The following is an 18,451-nucleotide window of genomic DNA, read 5'->3' on the forward strand; positions in this document are numbered from 1 at the left end:
GTCCCCGGGCAGGAAAGGTCTTGGTGTTTTCCTGAAACTGAAAGGAGGCAGGTGTGGCTTGAACATAGTGGACAAGAGAGGTTGAAGAAAGATATGAGGCGATAGAGAGATGAGAGCAAGAGGAGAGAGAGATGAGGCTGGAGAGAAGGCATCCAGGGTAAATATGGCATAGTAACATTTTCAAGCAGGAGTTGGCAAACATTTTCTGCAACGGTCCTGTATTAGGGTTCTCTAGAGGGACAGAACTTAATAGTGTATATATAATATATAAAGGGAAGTTTATTAAGTATTAACGTACACAGTCACAAGATCCCACAATACGTTGTCTGCAAGCTTGAGGAGCAAGGAGAGCCAGTCCAAGTCTCAAAACTGAAGAACCTGGAGTCCAACGTTTGAGGGCAGGAACATCCAGCACGTGAGAAAGATGTAGGCTGGGAGGCTAGGCCAGTCTCCCTCTTCATGTTTTTCTGCCTGCTTTATATTCACTGGCAGCTGATTAGAGGGTGCTCACCACATTAAGGGTGGGTCTGCCTTCCCCAGCCCACTGACTCAATTGTTAATCTCCTTTGGCAACACCCACACAGACACACACAGGATCAATACTTTGTATCCTTCAGTCCCATCAAGTTGACACTCAGTGATCACAGGGCCAGAGTTTAGGCTTTGATGAGTCCTAAGGTCTCTATCACAACTATTCTGTTCTGCAGTTGCAGCACAAAAGCAGATACAGACAATACTTAAATGAATACAGGTGGCTGTGTTCTAATAACACATATTTACCAAAACAGGCAATGGGTGGACTTGGCCTACAGGCCAAATTCTTTCAGTTGCCAACCCCTGAAAGAATAAAATTGGGCACAATACTATCCTAGGAAACATAAGTAGGAGCAGGACACTCACCTTCCAGATGAGTCAGCATTAGTCAGAACATCACTGAATGAATGTCTTCCTTGGGCTCCACACTTAAATGGGATATGATAAAACTCGCGTAGGTTCTAAAATAGTGATGATTAACGGTTTGGAAAACTGGCCAAGTAAAAAGTTTAAATGAGCTGATGTATTCAACTTGAGCAACAAAGAAGAGGTAATAAAATAGTTTTCACATGTTTTAAGTGTTATTTTGCTAAAGATTGTCCAACTGTTTATATGTTCACTGAGCAGAAAGACATGAGAACTGAAGGGAAGGGAAAAGCAAGACATGAGAAGGAAATGGAACTGGAAGAATATAATGACCTGACAAGGTAAACACAAAACAATGGGTCCCATTGGCTCCCCTCTCTGCCTCCATGGCAGACTTTTCTGTTCAGGAGTGAAATAATGTTTTAATGAAAGCATATTATTAAACCTCATTTTAAAGGAAAACCATAGTGTATACTGTTATCAAGCAAATAGTTGCCCATAATTTGTCATCTTTAAAACATTACATTTTCTTTTTTTTTTTTTTTTAAAAAAAAAGCCATATTGTATTGATCAATTACTATAAGCCAAGTGTGCCGAGCATTTGACATGCATCATCTTGTTTACTCTTCACAGTACTCCTAGGAAGTCAATACTATCCCCATCCTCATTTTACTAAAAAGGAAGTCAATGCTATTCTTATCTTCATTTCACAGACAACTTAGACTAATGTTACTAAATAATTTGTCCAATGGCAACTAGCTAATAAATGTTAGACCCAATTAATTTTATTTTTTAAGCGAGGCATAGTAAATGAGGAACAGCTGTATTTACACTTCTTTTTAAAATAGCACTGAGTAATATTTATCATAAGATCTCTATGTTTTAAATCAAGAAGGCCAAAATTTAGAATGCACTTTTGACTACAACCAACCTAGCTAATCCACAGCTCTATAAACAATAATTTCTTCTTATTGTCTACGTGTGTGTGTTATGTGAAGAAGCTCAAATCTTTGAAAACTCTATAGATTCAGTTTTCTAAGCTCTCTTAGTGTCTTTTGTAGTATTTAAGATTTTAAATTTCTTTAAAAAGAGGAAGCATGGTTATTTGATCATTTCTTTGATAGTTCTGATATCTAAAGTATTTGCAGGTCTGTTTTTGCTGTCTCTTATTCTGTTGGTTCCCACTTTTGGGTATTACTTCCTTACTGTGCTTAGATATTTTTTGTTATAAGCTGCTCATTTTTTTTTTTCCCCAGAAAATTTATGGTGAGACTTCTTTGAGGCCGAGGATAAAGGCATACTCCTCCAGAGAGGACTGGAATTTACTTCTGCAAGTGCTAGGAGGCACTACCACTTCAAGGCCAATTTAAACAAAATTTACAACCTGTGGTTTTACTGGACTGCAAATCTGGGAGGCTGGGTTGCAAATCTGTGTCAAGATTAGTTTGTGGTAATATCTCAGGGATAGCCTTCCCTCTTTCTGTCACTGCTTGGTGCCAAGGTAAATATCCTTGCACTCTCTTGGAGGAGGGTATGAGGTGAATTTTTTTCCGACTTACCCTTATACTTTGAGATCCCAGTATTATGAGCAGACAGATCGTCTATTACTCAAGAGCCATCTGCCCTTTGCTCTTGGCTCCTGGGCGAGGATCTCTAAGCCCTTGGAATGTACTACCCAATATGAATGTCACTGTGTGCCTGAGAGTCTGGGCCACACCAACAGCCTAATGATGTGATTTCGAGTTGGGCCTGTGAGTCACATGGTATCAGTTCGAGCTCTAGGGGGGCTGGAGACTAAAGGTCAGTTTTAAGGCAGGCAGCCAGGTCTAAGTAATTGAGCCCCAATACAAACTGGAAGCGATGGCTCAGTTGAGCGTCTCTGGTTGACAATACTCTGTGCACATTGTTTCACATCCTTGCTGGGAGAAGCTGGCATTGTCCATGACTCGGCTGGGAGGGGGCAATGGAAGCTCCATATATGGATTCTGCCCCCTGTGTCTCTGGCATTTGCAGATTTTAATCTGTATCCTTCTGCTATAATAAATCATAGCTGTGAGTATAAAAGCTTTCAGTGAGTTATGTGAATCCTTCCAGCAAGTTTTCAAGTCTGCGGCTATCTTGGGGACCCCAAACTTGTAATGGTGTCAGAAGTGAGGGTGGTCTTGGGGACTCCCCTACCTCTGCAGTTGTTCTCAGTTGAAAGTGGTTGCTTCAGAGGAAAAGTGGTCTCATTTCCCAGCCAGTCACATAGAAATGGAAGAGTCTGTAGTAATTAGGAGATGCAACATTTTCCTGCCTTTAGCCTGTGTTCCATACCTGTTTCACCTAAGTTGAGCAGTATGACTGAACTAATTTTTTTTTTTTTTTTTTTTTTTTGAGGCGGAGTCTCGCTCTGTCGCCCAGGCTGGAGTGCAGTGGCGCGATCTCGGCTCACTGCAAGCTCCGCCTCCCGGGTTCCCGCCATTCTCCTGCCTCAGCCTCCCGAGCAGCTGGGACTACAGGCGCCGCCACCACGCCCGGCTAATTTTTTGTATTTTTAGTAGAGACGGGGTTTCACTGTGTTAGCCAGGATGGTCTCGATCTCCTGACCTCATGATCCGCCCGTCTCGGCCTCCCAAAGTGCTGGGATTACAGGCTTGAGCCACCGCGCCCGGCCGACTGAACTAATTTTAATTGAAATGTCAGAACGGGCTTTTATGAAATTCAGATGTAGTCAAATATTGACTAGATAATTTCTCAATAAAACAAATTTTTATCATATGTGTATGCATCTATATATAAATCTAACATATACATTTATGGTTATATGTGTGTGAATATACCTAACAAAATAGCACTGGATTGAGAGTCAACAGATGTGAATTACGCATACAGTTCTGATCCTGCCACTTCCTAGCAATTTTTTGGTGATTCACTTAAATTTTTTGAGTCTACCTCCTCATAAACCCAGTCATCTAGGTCAGGGGTTCTTAGTGGTGATGATTTTGCCTACCAGGGGCCATGTTGGAAATTGATGGGGCTACTTTTGGTTGTTGTAATATTTGAGAGTGCCATTGGCATTTGGGAGAAGCCAGGGATTCTAAATTTTCCACAATGCACAGCACAGCACAGCACTGCCCATCAAAGAATTGTTCTACATCCCACACAAATACTGGATGTTTTGTCAGACATTCCTATAGGTGAGATCGCTTTTTATAATTATCTGAGCCCAGAATCTAACTCCATTTTATGCAGAAAAACGAAGTATGTGTTTTGCATGATTTTAATACACATGGAATTTTCCAGATTTACAACTACCATGTATTGAGGGGAGATTTCACTGTGTTTGGTTTGGCACTTGCCCTGAGATGCCGCTAGAGTGAGTCACTGTGACCACCCACCTGTGTGAGTCTGCACGTGCAGCTGCACATGTGTGGTATAGGCATAGCCTGCTACCCAGGTCTTCCAGTGTGGTCCTAAGCTGAACATTCCCATATTAAAGTGCAGAGTATTTATTATAGATTACTTTCATTTCTCCTCTGTGTTGTTGGTAGTGCATTTTGTGTGCCTGTAGGTTATAATATCTGTGGAATTAATTTCAAAATAAACTTAACTTATTCCTCCCATCTAACTGAGGCTTTGTCCCTTTGACTATCATCAGTTAGATATTTTTTTAGATCAATAGTACAACATGGTGAATATGGCTAATAATTGAGTACCGTATAGTTCTTTTTTCTTTCTTTCTTTTTTTTTTTTTTTGAGATGGAATTTCACTCTGACGCCTAGGCTGGAGTGCAGTGGTGTGATCTCGGCTCACTGCAACCTCTGCCTCCTGGTTTCAAGTGATTTTCTTGCCTCAGCCTCCCAAATACCTGGGATTACATGCATGTGCCACCATCCCCAGCTAATAAATTTTGTACTTTTAGTAGAGACAGGGTTTCATCATGTTGGCCAGGCTGGCCTCAAATTCCTGACCTCAAGTGATCTGTCCACTTCGGCCTCTCAAAGTGCAGGGATTGCAAGCGTGAGCCACCATGCCTGGCTAATTTTTGTATTTTTAGTAGAGAGGAGGGTTCGCCATGTTGACCAGGCTGGTCTTGAACTCCTGACCTCATGTGATCTGCCCACCTCGGCCTCCCAAAGTGCTAGGATTACAGGCGTGAGCCACTACACCTGGCCGAGTACTATATATTTCAATATCACTAAAACAATAAATTTCAAATTTTCTTATCACAAAAAGTGTGAGATGCTTGAGATGATGGATATATTATTTCACTTGATTTAATTATGGCATATTATATTTAAAAAATGACATCACTTTGCACCCTATAAATATATACAATTTGTTAATATATAATTTAAAAAATAATATCTATGGATTTTATTCTGTATGGCATTCTAGCATCCTGTCATATTTGCCCCATGATGATTGCACACACACAAGAAGAGTAGAAAATGATTTAGGATCCCCTTTTTATGAAAAAATATCCACATTGTTAAGAAAATGCCAAGGTACATAACTCTGTAAACTTTCTTCCTGCTTTCACTTCAGTTAATTAGCCTAGTTTGGGCTTTGCACAGTAAAAAGCTCTGGGTATGTTTCTAAGCCACCCTGTCCCATGTGGCTTCGTAACTATCTACTCTTTCAAGATATGGTGTCTTATCAAGGATTATCTTCTAGTTCAGAGAAGGGGCCATTAAGGTCATTTTCAAAGGTAGCCTCTACTCAGGACCAAGTGATTTTGTCTTCATTTCAGCAAAATGCATTTCAGTAGACTTACTACTAAGGAGTGAAATCACACTAATGGATAAGACCGGGTCCTTCATCATAAACGTCTTGTAGTGTAATTGGGGAGAACGTCTTCAACCCAAAAGGCTATGACATAATACAGGGAATGTGAGGTATAAGCAAATGCTATGAGGGACCTGGGGGAGTAACTCATTCGACCTGAAAGAATGAGGAAAGGTTTTAAGAAGTGGGATGGGTTTGGGCAGACGTGTTTCAGGCAGGGGCACTTCATTAACAAGGTGTGAAGAGGAGAATAGAAAGCATGAGGGAAGCGTCAGGGGATCCTGGCTAGCATGCTCAGAAAGTTAACATCAGTGAGGAATTGTGGGCAAAAAGGCCAGAAAGATAGGTTAGGACCTGTCTTAGTCAGCTCAGGCTACTATAATAAAGCACCATGGACTCGGTAGCTTACAAACAATAGAAATTTATTTCTCGCAGTTCTGGAGCCTGGAAGTACAAAAGCAGGGCGCCATCATTGTTGGGCTCTGGTACAGGTTCTTTCCTGGTTTGCAGACTGCTGACTTCTTGTTATGTCCTTATGTGAGGGAAAGAAGACAAGAGAGCTCACTGGAGTTTCTTCTATAAGGCCACTTATCTCATTTATAAGGGCTCTTCTGTCATGATTTACTTGCCTTCCAAAAGGCCCACCTCCTAATACCATCTCATTGAGGGTTCAGATTTCAATACATGAATTTTAAGGGGACAGAAACATTCAGTCAATCGCAGGATTCAGCTGTGTAGGACCTTGAAAGCCAGGTTGTGAGGTCTGGAGAGAATCCTGCATGTAAGAGGGAGCCGTGAAGTTTGGAGGAGAGTGACGTGATCAGAGTCATGATTTTGGAAAATTTTTTAGCCAGCAACTGCAGGATGCATTGGGGTTAGGAGGAGGTAGGGAGAAAGGGACTTTGGTAAGTTGGTAGTTGTGACAGTGCCGCCAGGTAGGAATATGAGGGTGGGAAGCAGAGAAGAAGCAATCAGACTAGAATAAGAGGGCAGAGACAGACTCACAGAGGAGGAGGATTATGAGGAGGGGTTGTATCTTGGCTCCAAGGGTTCTGGCCTGGGTGCATGAGCATCTGGTGATGATGCCGTAACCTGGATACCACCTCCAAGGGGAGGAAGAGATAATGAGCTTGGTTTTTAGATGAGTTGGATTTGAAGGGCAGATACTATGTTCATATGGAGACGTCCAGCACACTATTAGAAAAAGAGGCTGAGTGCTCTACAGTTTCCAGAGTATGGGTCACTTCTCTACTGCTTTTTCTTCCTCTGAAAAAAAGGCCCTCTTCTCTGTCCCAGCTGAAGGCTATGGACAGCACTGTGGTTAACAGTTCATGCAGAACCCAGTCATCCTAGAATCACATACTAGTTCTGCCTCTCTCTAAGTTGTATGACCTTAGGTGAGTTACTGGATTTCTCTAAGCCTCATCAGTTTCCTCACATATAAACTGGTGATAACAAAAGTATCTTCTGTATAATGTTCCCACAAATTAATTAATGCCAATAATACCTGGCATATTGGAAATGCCTAAAAATATCAACTGTTATTAAGTCAAATTATTTACCATTCCACAAACACACCCAGAACGTTCCTTCCTCCTGTCATTTGTCCCTGCTGCTGCTCTCCACTTACAACGCTCTCCAAAGGAACTGATTCCTACCATTCATCTTACTCTCTACACAAGATCCTGAAATCATACTTACTCTTGGCTCTAGGAGCCAGTGTTTGTTTGAATTTGGAATTATCCATGAGATTGGAAAAGCTTGCACCCTCACTGTGATGATTAAAAAAGGCTTGACTGGCTTAGAAGGGGAAATCCATTTTATCCTATTACAGAAAATACTCTCATGCTGTAGGGCTTTCCTAAAATCTTTTAACAGAGGGATCGTATAGCAAAACACCTCATCAAAATAAAGGCTTTTTGGAATATATAAAAGGAGAAAATAAAAGTTTGGGAAACCCCCCAAAAATGTGGTAATGTCTAATGTTTGCTACTGTTTTTTTTGTGGACAATTGAATACTTGGCACCTCTATTTTGGATTCCTCTTTGGCAGCACTTTCCCAGGCTAAAAGTGCTAGCAGCCAGTTCTTCCCAGCTACCTTCCACCTATGCTTTGTTTTGGCAAGTGTAACTTGCCTGAGAGTTGCAGAAATGCTACTCTGCGCAGAGCTGATGCCAGACTGGAAAAGACATTGTTCTCTGTAAAATTAAGATAAGAGATTTTGAAGCAGAAGGGCCAATCTGCTTCAAACTACGACTTCAACAATGTTTTTAAGTTATCTGAAACAGTAGCTCAATGTCATTCTTCGGGTTTCTACTTATTACAGTATCTTTCTTCTGTTTTAGAACAGTTCCTATAGCAATATAATGAAAATAACCTTTACTTTTTTTTCAGCCACAAAGAGAGAACTATAAATTATTCCTCACCCTAGTTTCCTTTCATCACATACAAAAGCCAGTGCTTGCTCTGCCCCAATAAATCAAAGCTTCAAAAAGGGCAAGGCAGCTAATCAGAGAACGCAGCTTCTACTAACTAGACAATAAATTTCTGTGTCTGTCATCTTTGGAATTAATAAAAGATAAAGGGCCACTTTACACAAAGTTTCCAAAACAGGTCAAGAAAGAGTCAGGACATAGAATGAACTCGTAAACCTGGTCATTATGACCATTTAATCTAATAAGAAGTGAAGGTTCATCTGTATTTTACACATGAGCAAATGTCTTCAATACATTTCCAACAGGACAAAATACTTAGTCGTTTTATTTTTGAAAAGTATATTCTCAAAACAGAAATAAATGTTTTTAGTCTGGGAGGAATAAGGAAAATGTCTCTTAGAGGAAGTGATATTGGAAATAAACCTTAAAGGAAATAGAACCTTTTAACAGCCAGAGAGATTCATATTTTGTAAGAATGGATTAACTCAAATCAGTCATACCCTATTGACCCAACTTTTCTAGTTTTCCAATATGAATGTCCCCAATAGAGTAATTAATGAAGCCAACATTTACCGAATTCATTCTCTACATTAGGCATCGTGCTAAGCACAGGATTAAGAAGATGAATAAAACACTGGACCTGCCCTCAAAGAGTGACCACCCTTCGAAAAGTTCAACTGTTCCTTAATTCTATTACATAAAATAAAACACAAGAATCATTATAAATTGATTCCCAAGTTTAGTTGGAATCTCCACATGAAAGTTTTGCTCCACAGCAGTTTTCTCAGTAAAATAAAATTGAATAATCTAAGACACAGAGAAGACAGCTTTCCCAGGATAGAAAGGAGTTGCAAAAATCAACTCAATCTAACATAGCCATAGTCACAAACTTAAAGTTGGTAATTCTACATAACTGCTTTAAAACTAAAAGAGAACAAGAATGGTCAAAGCTTGTGTTACAGCACTTCTATAAAGGTAGAACAGGCAAAAAAATAATAACTAAATTTTAGCCCCAGGTTGAACCCAAATAGTACTAATACCTGAGATTTCTGCCCTGAATATATTTACATGCAGGACCAAGAGAACTTCTGGGAGAACCTCATTTTGGAAGAAGAGATAATTCTGAACTTGCATTTGGTTCAAAAATGGTGTTCTAGTGTTAAATTATATGGTACTCAAAATTTGTTTTCAAGTTTAGCCCCTGGGCTGGGATAATTTCAAATTTTAAAACATTAAAAAGAGCAACTTTCACTAAGAAACTATAATTATAGACTCTGGGGTGCAGGGCAACACCCGTTTTGGGATCTGTGTCACAAAGTGCAACACATGGTGGAGAGGATCAACCTTCTCCTTTGGTCTATACCCTACACAGTGTAACTTTGGCTCATTGAAGTTTCCAAGACTGTTTCACTCCTTTACTCCATTGGAGGCTCCCAGGTAGTAGAGGCACCTACACCTCATATGGGGCAGCAGTGAAGATCATCAGCACCAAATGACGCTGGAGAAAAAAAGGAATAAAGTGGCAGATGCCATGAGGCAAATGATGCATATGGGCACCCCAGAGGGCACCCTAGACATAATTAGAGAGTATTTTGCAGGGAGCGGCAGGACTTTCAACGGTAAATTAGGATAAGAATCAGATAAATAGGGTTTATTCCTGCTCATCTCACCTCATTGTCTACTCCCCTATGTTCGGCTCCATACACACAGGTTACTCAAATATTAGATCCTAATTCATTTCAAGAATGTGTTGAATTATTCTTTTAATAGAAATAAAAGTGCTCACTTATCTGAAATTTAGTAGCATAGTCAACAACTTCTTTCCCATCATGGTATTTCAGGAGGAACACTGAAATTTTACACTGGGGTGATCCCACAGCATAATTCTGAGAAGGAAAATGCATGGGGAAATACAAATAGAAGGAAGTCAGACTGGTTCACCAGGGAAGATCCTTTGCCTTGTTCTCCTGAGAACCAGTGACACTGAACAAAAAGATTCCTGGTACTTTTGGAAATTATATAAAAAGTAAATTGAACTTCAGTCCAGAGGGCATCCCTGTAGGATGCCTGGTCAGAGACTTCTGGGCTGGATTCTTTTCCTCACTTAAAGATTTTTGCAAAAGCTTTTTTGCTTGCAAGAGAAGATTCTGAAAAAGATCTCATTTTAAAATATCTGTATGAAAATGCTTAGAATGGGTTGTCACGTCCCTTGTTAGAGCAAAGCTGACTAGAGATGGAAAACTATGTATTCCATTGTACCTTTAGTGGCCTTCACAAATAAGTAAAGGTAGAATAGGAAAAAAAAAGCACTGACAAAGCTATTTGGTCAAGACATTTTTGGACAGTTTTTTGGAATTGGGAAGCCTTTTCTTGTTTTGCAACAAAAGGTCTTTTCTTCTTCTCCTCAACCTACCTTGTGTTCTGCAACCAGATTGGTTTTTCTAGTGCATCACTTTTATGTTATTCTCCTGCTTAAAACTTCAGAAAATCAATTCCACAGGGGATGACAAGGAGGGGTGGCAGAGCAGCAAATTCATAGAATAATCACTGTATCTAAAATGTATTGCACACTGTGTGCCAGGTGCTGTTCTAAACATTATGCATGCATTAACCCATTTAATGCTCAAATAACCCCTATGAGAAAAATGCTATTTTTTTTACCCCATTTTAAAGATGAGCTTAAAGAACTTGCTCAAGATTGCACAGGTGGCATTTCAATCCAGGCAAGCGGATTCTAGAACCCTCTCACTCTTAACTACTGCATCTACATTTTAGAGCTCAAAAAGCCCTCAAGGGTACAAAAAATATATATTTTCTGTTCATGTTGTGCTTGAGCACTCAGAAGTCAGAAGGAAGGAGAATGTTCTCCAGCTTCATGATGACATTCAAAGCTTTCCACAATCTAACAAGATTTCCTGTCTTATTCACAGTCCAATCTCAAGTCCTCCAATCTAGCCAAATGTTCTTACTATTTCAAAGTTTCATTCTTCCAGAGTGTCTCATTCTTCCCATCTTTCCAAATCTTAATCATCACTTAAGGCCCACATAAAATCTTGCCTCATGCAGACAAGGATGCCTTCTCTGTCCATTGGGAGGGCCCTCTTTGTACTCCACAACCGCTAAGGTCCACACCAGCAGTTTGATATCATCACTCACTGCTTTGCCGGTTTCTCTTGTGTGTTTTTTCTCACCTCCATTCTTAATTTTACTTTCATACAAAGCAATCTCTAATGACAGTACTCATTTCAGGAACACTTTATGTCTGTGTAAGGAATACAACCACTGTGGCACAACCACAGGTGGTAGCCTTTGCTTACGTAGGGCAGCGGTCCTCAACCTTTTTGGTACCAAGGACTGGTTTTGTTCCATGGACCTGCGGTGGAGGGGGATGAAACTGTTCCACCTCAGATCACCAGCCATTGGTTAGGTTCTCACAAGGAGCACGCAACCTAGATCCCTCTCATGTGCAGTTCAGGACAAGGTTCACCTCCTATGGGAATCTAATGCCACCTGATCTGACAGGATGCGGAACTCAGGCAGTGACGCTTCCTCACCCTCCACTCACCTCCTGTTGTGTAGCCTGGTTTCTAATAGGCCACAGGCTGGTACCGGTCCATAGCCCGGGGGTTGGAGACCCCTGATGTAGAGAACATACTTGGCTTGATGGAATAAAGGGAAATAAATAAACACAAGCATTGAAACTGGCTCTTCTAAAATTGCCAGGAGCAATTGTCACAGGGTTGGAAAGATACGTAGGAAATGTGTTTTCTTTATCAAGTTCTCTCTGTTTCCTCTAGTGATTTTTAACACACACATTTCTAACTTACTGGTGATTTCATTAGAAATTTTAAAAATATTTTTCAACTTCATTTTCTTGTGATATCAACAATAAATATCTCTTGCCTGTGCTAGACAAAGTGTCTGTGCTTGGTCACTATTTTGTTTCTTCTTGACGTCATCACTTTTTAGATAGTATTGAATTGAAATGTGGAATTTTATTTCAATTCTTTTGTTACACTATGCACCTTATTTCAATAATTTTTTAACATTGGCACTAAACAGAGTATGTATAATCAAATGAACAATTCAGAGAAATTATAGTGCCCTATATTGGGTTTATTATTCAAAAACCTGTATTTGGACCTGGTGCGGTGGCTCATGCCTGTAATCTCAGCACTTTGGGAGGCTAAGGTGGGTGGATCACTTGAGATCAGCCTGACCAACATGGTGAAACCCCGTCTCTACTAAAAATATCAAAAAAAAAAAAAAAAAAAAAAAAAAGCTGGGTGTTGTGGCAGGTGTCTGTAGACCCAGCTACTTGGGAGGCTGAGGCAGGAGAATCACTTAAACTCAAGAGGCAGAGGCTACAGTGAGCTGAGATCGTGCTACTACTACTGTACTCCAGCCTGGGCCACAGAGAGAGACTCTGTCTCAAACAAACAAACAAACAAACAAACAAACAAACAAACCCTGTATTGGAGGAGACAGTAATTTTTTTTTTTCCCCAGAAAGAATAGTGGACTGGGTGCAGTGGCTCACACCTATAATCCCAGCACTTTGGGAGGCCAAGGCAGGCGGATCACTTGCGGTCAGGAGTTCGAGACCAGCCTAGCCAATATGGTGAAATCCCATCTCTATTAAAAATACAAAAATTAGCCGGGCGTGGTGGTGCATGCCTGAAATCCCAGCTACTCGGGAGGCTGAGGCAAGAGAATTGCTTGAACCCAGGAGATGGAGGTTGCAATGAGCCAATATGGCGCCACTGCACTCCATCCTAGGCAACACAGCGATACTCCATCTCGAAGAAAAGAAAAGAATATTGGATGGTATACTTTCTGAGTCTAATATGTACTACTATGGAACTTAAAACTAATGATGACTAATTTTGATACTTATATCACCATCCTATGAAGATAAACTTTCAAGTGAAGTGGTCACACAGTGATCAACCCAAGTGTGGGTTCAGGGAAGGGAGCACAGAGTGATCAAGGCTGGCATTTCTGGCTCTTCTTTCTAGAAATGGTATTGCCTAGGAAGAGAGGAAGAGAGTGTGGGAAATGTAAGGGGAGGAACAGGTCTGAGAGATCCTTTTCACAAAGACTGGTTCCCTTCACTGGTTTCCAGTGAAAAAAGAGAGAAGATTCCATTATTTTTGTGGGCACTTATAAAGCGCTTTGTTTTTACAATTTCTTTCCCAATCTGCAGAAAGCCTGCCATGTCCTTTTTAGGCTGAGAAGGGTACTGGGCAAAGGGTGACAAGCCCTGATTTCCTTGAGTCTAGGAAGAGTTCAGCCAGAACCTCCATATAGGCAATCTACTGCTGCTACTGCTTGAAAGTAAGTTAACCACTTATGATGTTTATGATTTAGGGTTTTTTTTTAAAAAAAGCAGACATATTGAAATTTGCAACCAAAACACAAATAGAGTGCATAGAAATTATGACAATAAAAATCATTTTCGCCATTTTTCTAAAACAATAAAATAGAAAATAGTTTTAATCTACGAAATGTTAAAAAGGGATCAAAAAACAATATTGAAATATTTATAGAAAGAAACTAATCAGGCTGTGTATAACAGGGGAGAAAGGTGAATAAAGAAAATGTACTCATCTGGTCAGCAGTTGTCATTCTGACCAGAAAGGCTGCCAAAGATCCCAGGAAGGCTACTAAAAGACACAAGTAGGATACAAATCCTGCACTCTGCTTATTGTACCTTGTAACCAAAGGATCCTCGAATAAGTGTGGCCTTGAAAATGGGTTTCATAATTTATATGTAACGGGATTGAGAACAAATTGGTTTAGTTTATTCCAGAATGGAAATAGGGACATATTTTTAAAAGAATGGTAGTACAGTTTAGATGCTTTTTAAAATGTTGTTTTGAACAATTATGTGTTGCCATTTTTCTTAAAACTGGGAGGATTTACCTCTTATGACTGATTTCCATTAACTCCCTCTTACTTTTTCTTCCAGATTAAGTTTTGATGATGAGCTCTGATTCAGTAGATGAAATCTCAAATGTATCTTACAATGTAAAATGTATCATAAAAGGTAAAATGTACCTTAAAATGTAAAAGCATCTTAAAATGCAAACCAAGAGAAATGGTTACATTAAATCATATTGAGTGGTCTTGCATATTTAAGATTTAAGAATGTGTAGAACTCTTAAATAAGCATCTAGTGGGACACAGTCCTCTGATGGGTAATGTTAATGGTGATTCTTCTCTAACTGTAGACTAAGGCATACCAATCATTCCTACGTTCTTGAATAACAATGAAATGCAGATCTCAATTAATTTTTGAGTCTACCTTAGGCGCAAAAACAAATGTACAGGAACAGCAACTAGGTTGGCTTTATCTATCATGCAAAAGGAAAACTATTTAACACTGTCAGCACTTTTTACAACAGTGGCTACTGAGCAGACTTAATTACCAAAATGCCTGCACAAGGCCAGTTACATCAGCATGTCTGGGTCTAATCAGATTCTCTTTTCTGGTATCTATGGAATCAAACATGCTTTGCTAATATTGGCAGATCCTTGTTTAGTGAAGGTACTTTTGGCAAAATGATGCAAGGCTGCAGTTTGTATGTGATCTGTTGGTCTTTAACAATGCAGCTCTTGATGGAATTGGATTATTTTAACTATATATGGTACCAACAGTATACATATACTTTAAGCTCAATTGAGCCATCCCTGTCTGAAATAGCACCTAATCTTTCTTAACCCATCTTTGTCTTATTGTGCTTTGCAGAAATTATATATAATAATTTTATGATAAAACATAGTACTTCTTTTTTGTCTGCTCCCTCCATGAGGATGTAAGCTCGATGAGGGCAAGGTCTTTGTCTTATTGTCTCCATCTGCAGTACCCGTAACTATCTTGAAATTCAGTAGATGTTCTAAAAGTCCTCACTGAATGAAGAAACCTATATAGGTTTGTCAAAATGAGTGGCCGACAGAAGTTTTCAACAGGGTCTATCCACTGTAATTTTACTGTAACTTTATACTAGATAAGAACAAGTTCACAGAACCACTTGTTTACAGCAGATTTTAGAGACACAAAAAAGGGACTAGAAATTTGGTGTTTTACTAAGAGTTCCTTGGTAACCAATTAATAGCATGTCTGCATTCTGTGGTATCCTTATCTAAGAATGCTACTGAATAGATTGTGGAATTATACTCACAAGACACAGGAGGCTAATGTGGAACGACTTCCAAGGGTCAACATTAATTTTGTACAGCCTGCTTCCATTGTCTAGCCCTCCCAGCATGGTTTAAAATGAAATTTAAATGTCTTTCATGCTATCCCTGTGTCTCTTTGTTTCTGTGCATGTATCTCATACACACCAATTCAGCCACCCGGAGCAACAAACAGATAGAAAGGGCCATTTCCCTTTTCCCTTCATGCCCTATAGCCCCAAAGTAGACTCTCACAGGTACAGACATGTTACCCCTCAGGCCTACCCAGTGACTAGATGTGAATAACGCACTTTGAGCACTGGCTCAGCTCTGCTGGCCCTCCCCTTCCCAACTGTGGAAGATCCAATGGAGACCTGTTGAGCTTGGGAACTTCACCATGACAAGATTTATGTGATTCATGACAGATGCAATTTAAAGCACAGTAACTATAGTGTCGCCAGAAACCTGCTCTTTGTGTGCACGTGTGTGTAGCATGACCTCCTCTTACCTCTGTACCTTAGAGCTTCTCATGGTCATGGTCATTCCACCTCCACTCCTCACACTGTGCCATCAGAAAGAAAGCTGGCTTGGTTCCTCCTAAGGCCTAAGGAAGAGGTGAGATGAGGGTGTCTCACTACATTTGATTCAACTTGACTTTCTTAGGGAGGCAAGTTTAGTAAATTAGAATATTCTTCTAGTTGGGTTTTTTTGAGCAGTACAGAGTTATCTGTGCAATCACAAGCACCTTTAGGATCTAAATCATAAACATACATTAGTATGGTAGTATGGCCATTGCGTTTTTCCAGAGGGAGAAAAAGTATCTCAGAAGAAAATTCTTTTTTATGAACAGGCCGAACTCTGCTTCATCTAAGTTATTCCAATTTCCATCGTTAGACCAATACAAACTGAACTATAAGAAACAGTCATGCATAAAGGCATTCACCACTAATGTATTCATTTGTGAAAAAAAAAAAGGTATACTAAGCTCAGGCTACATGCCAGAAAAAGATTCAGATTTTGTAATAATCTGTCATGGGCAATACACAATTCTATAGACAGTCACCAAATCTTGTTTCTTAGGCCATATCTTCTACAGCAGTGGTTCTCAGCTGTAGTTAATTTTGTCAATCACAACAATACAGACATTTTTGGTCAACACAACTGAAGTGAAGGAGGGGGCTGTGCTAATGGAATCTAGTGGGTAGAGGTCAGGGATGTTGCTAAACATCCTTCAACACAGAGAGCAGTGTCCAACAAAAAGAATTATCCAGACCAAAATGTAAACAGTGTTGAGGCTGAGGAACCCTGCTATATACTGACAGATAGGAATCTAAAGCATGGAAAGTCAGCGTGATGTTTGGGAATCTAGTAGCTTAAGTGAAGCCAAACTAATTATCTTCTGTGGCTGTGAGTCTTGGATGTATCACTAAGAACTTCAGCGTTTCAAACTGTGCTCAATGAAATGACTCTGCAAGATCAACAGTTGGGTATTATTCCTATGTCAGTCTACAAGTTACAGAATTAGGAACGCCATATCACTGCTCTGCCAGTGAGACAAATGTTTTGGTTGCACTACCAGGAAGAAATCATGAAAAGTTCACTCAATCATAAAACACCAAGTGACACCTGTGTTAAGAATGTTAGAGGCCGGGCGTGGTGGCTCACGCCTGTAATCCCAGCAGTTTAGAAGGCCAAGGTGGGTGGATCACCTGAGGTCAGGAGTTCAAGACCAGCCTCTGGTAACTGGTAGAGAGGGCAAAACCCCGTCTCTACTAAAAATACAAAAAATTAGCCAGGCGTGATGGCGGGTGCCTGTAATCCTAGCTACTCGGGAGCCTGTGGCAGGCAAATCACTTGAACCCCAGAGGTGGAGGCTGCAGTGAGCCGAGATCACACCATTGCACACCAGCTGGGCAAAGAGAGCCAAACTCCGTCTCAAAAAAAAAAAAAATTAGAACACTTGCAGATAGAAAACTCAGGGTTTCTGAGGCAAGATGTATTAGGTGGTCTGTGGGGATTAATGCCAATTGAGCAGCAAGGATATCTGCAAATCCAGAGACTGTCCTCCTGATCATGGAGCAGGAAAGGAGGATGTCAGAGAGAGATAGATCAGATCTTGGGCAGAGGAGATGGACCTGCCTGGCTCCAGTCCCAGCTTTGATCCTAGCTGTGTGATTCTGGGCAAGTTTCAAATGTTCTTTGTGAAATTAGGAGCTAGCCTGTACTCTGTGGGATTCCCAGTAGCTCCATCATTCTCACTCAAAGTTTTCCTCACCACTTGTGCTGGTGCACAAAGAATAGAACAACTCTGTAACAGGATGCTAGTGCGGTATATTTATTAATTTGCAATAGTGTATGGTAAAGGAAATAACAAAAGAAACATGCAGATTTGCATAAATGGGAAATCCTTTGATTTGATAATCATTCATTCAACAAACATCTACTGAGCATCTCCTCTGAATAAAGTATTAAATGTTTTCTATTTTTCTTTTTTAAAATTTGTTTTAAATGATCCTAAGAAACTCTTTAAAAGTTTATTTCCTAGATTTATAGCAGTTAACATTCAGTTCCACCAATAAAATTCCTCACTGTATTCCACACAGGACAGATGGGTCTCCATTAGCTAATAACCTTCCAGGTGGTGCTGACACAGCACATATGTGAATATTCCTCTCTGTGGGAAATAGAGATGTAACTTCTATACTTGCCTCAACCTGCTACTATGACTTTCTTCACAGTCCTGGGTTTTCAAAGATCTAAAGTTAACTCTTCTCTTAGAGAATATATGCAAACAAGTGAACTTTAAACTTCAATGCAATGCTCTTAGCCCATAGCTCTGGTTCTTGTCTTTGTAACTGATGTCTCCTGAGCTGACTGCTGGCCTCAGTGTGCTCCTGCTTGAGAGCTGTCTGCCAGGGGAGGAGAATGCCCAGCTTCATAGTTACATCTTCAAAAAGGCCACCTGGAGAAGGAAGAAAAACCCACAGTGCTTTACTTCTATAATATGACAAAATGGCTGCATGTACATCAAATCAGAATCAGGTAAGTCTGGTCAATAAGAACATACACTTATTTAAACAGAAAAATGACTCTTAGTGGATCTAGACATTGTATTTTACAGCTGGAGCCAATTAGTCTTTTTTTAATGAACCATATGGTGATTAAGA

The 18,451-nt window shown here is 40.1% G+C and overlaps 1 protein-coding gene and 1 long non-coding RNA gene across 7 annotated transcripts in view; both read right to left on the minus strand.

The window, feature by feature from the left end:
* Positions 1 to 17,021, minus strand: part of LOC110743118 — a 48,131-nt gene extending 31,110 nt beyond the window's left edge. The window contains exon 1 of the long non-coding RNA XR_002521635.2: positions 15,793 to 17,021. This is a non-coding gene — a long non-coding RNA (uncharacterized LOC110743118). The remainder of the gene's footprint in view (positions 1 to 15,792) is intronic.
* A 574-nt stretch (positions 17,022 to 17,595) lies between these two features.
* The window catches only part of UBE3D (ubiquitin protein ligase E3D), a 187,105-nt gene continuing 186,249 nt past the window's right edge, over positions 17,596 to 18,451 (minus strand). For all 6 annotated transcript variants that reach the window (XM_031667272.1, XM_031667271.1, XM_021937544.2 and 3 more), the window contains one exon: positions 17,596 to 18,246. In XM_031667272.1, coding sequence (XP_031523132.1) covers positions 18,234 to 18,246 — 13 coding nt within the window. In that variant the 3' untranslated portion in view covers positions 17,596 to 18,233. The remainder of the gene's footprint in view (positions 18,247 to 18,451) is intronic.

This window comes from Papio anubis, chromosome 6, assembly GCF_008728515.1.
Source record: "Papio anubis isolate 15944 chromosome 6, Panubis1.0, whole genome shotgun sequence".
NCBI lineage: Eukaryota > Metazoa > Chordata > Mammalia > Primates > Cercopithecidae > Papio > Papio anubis.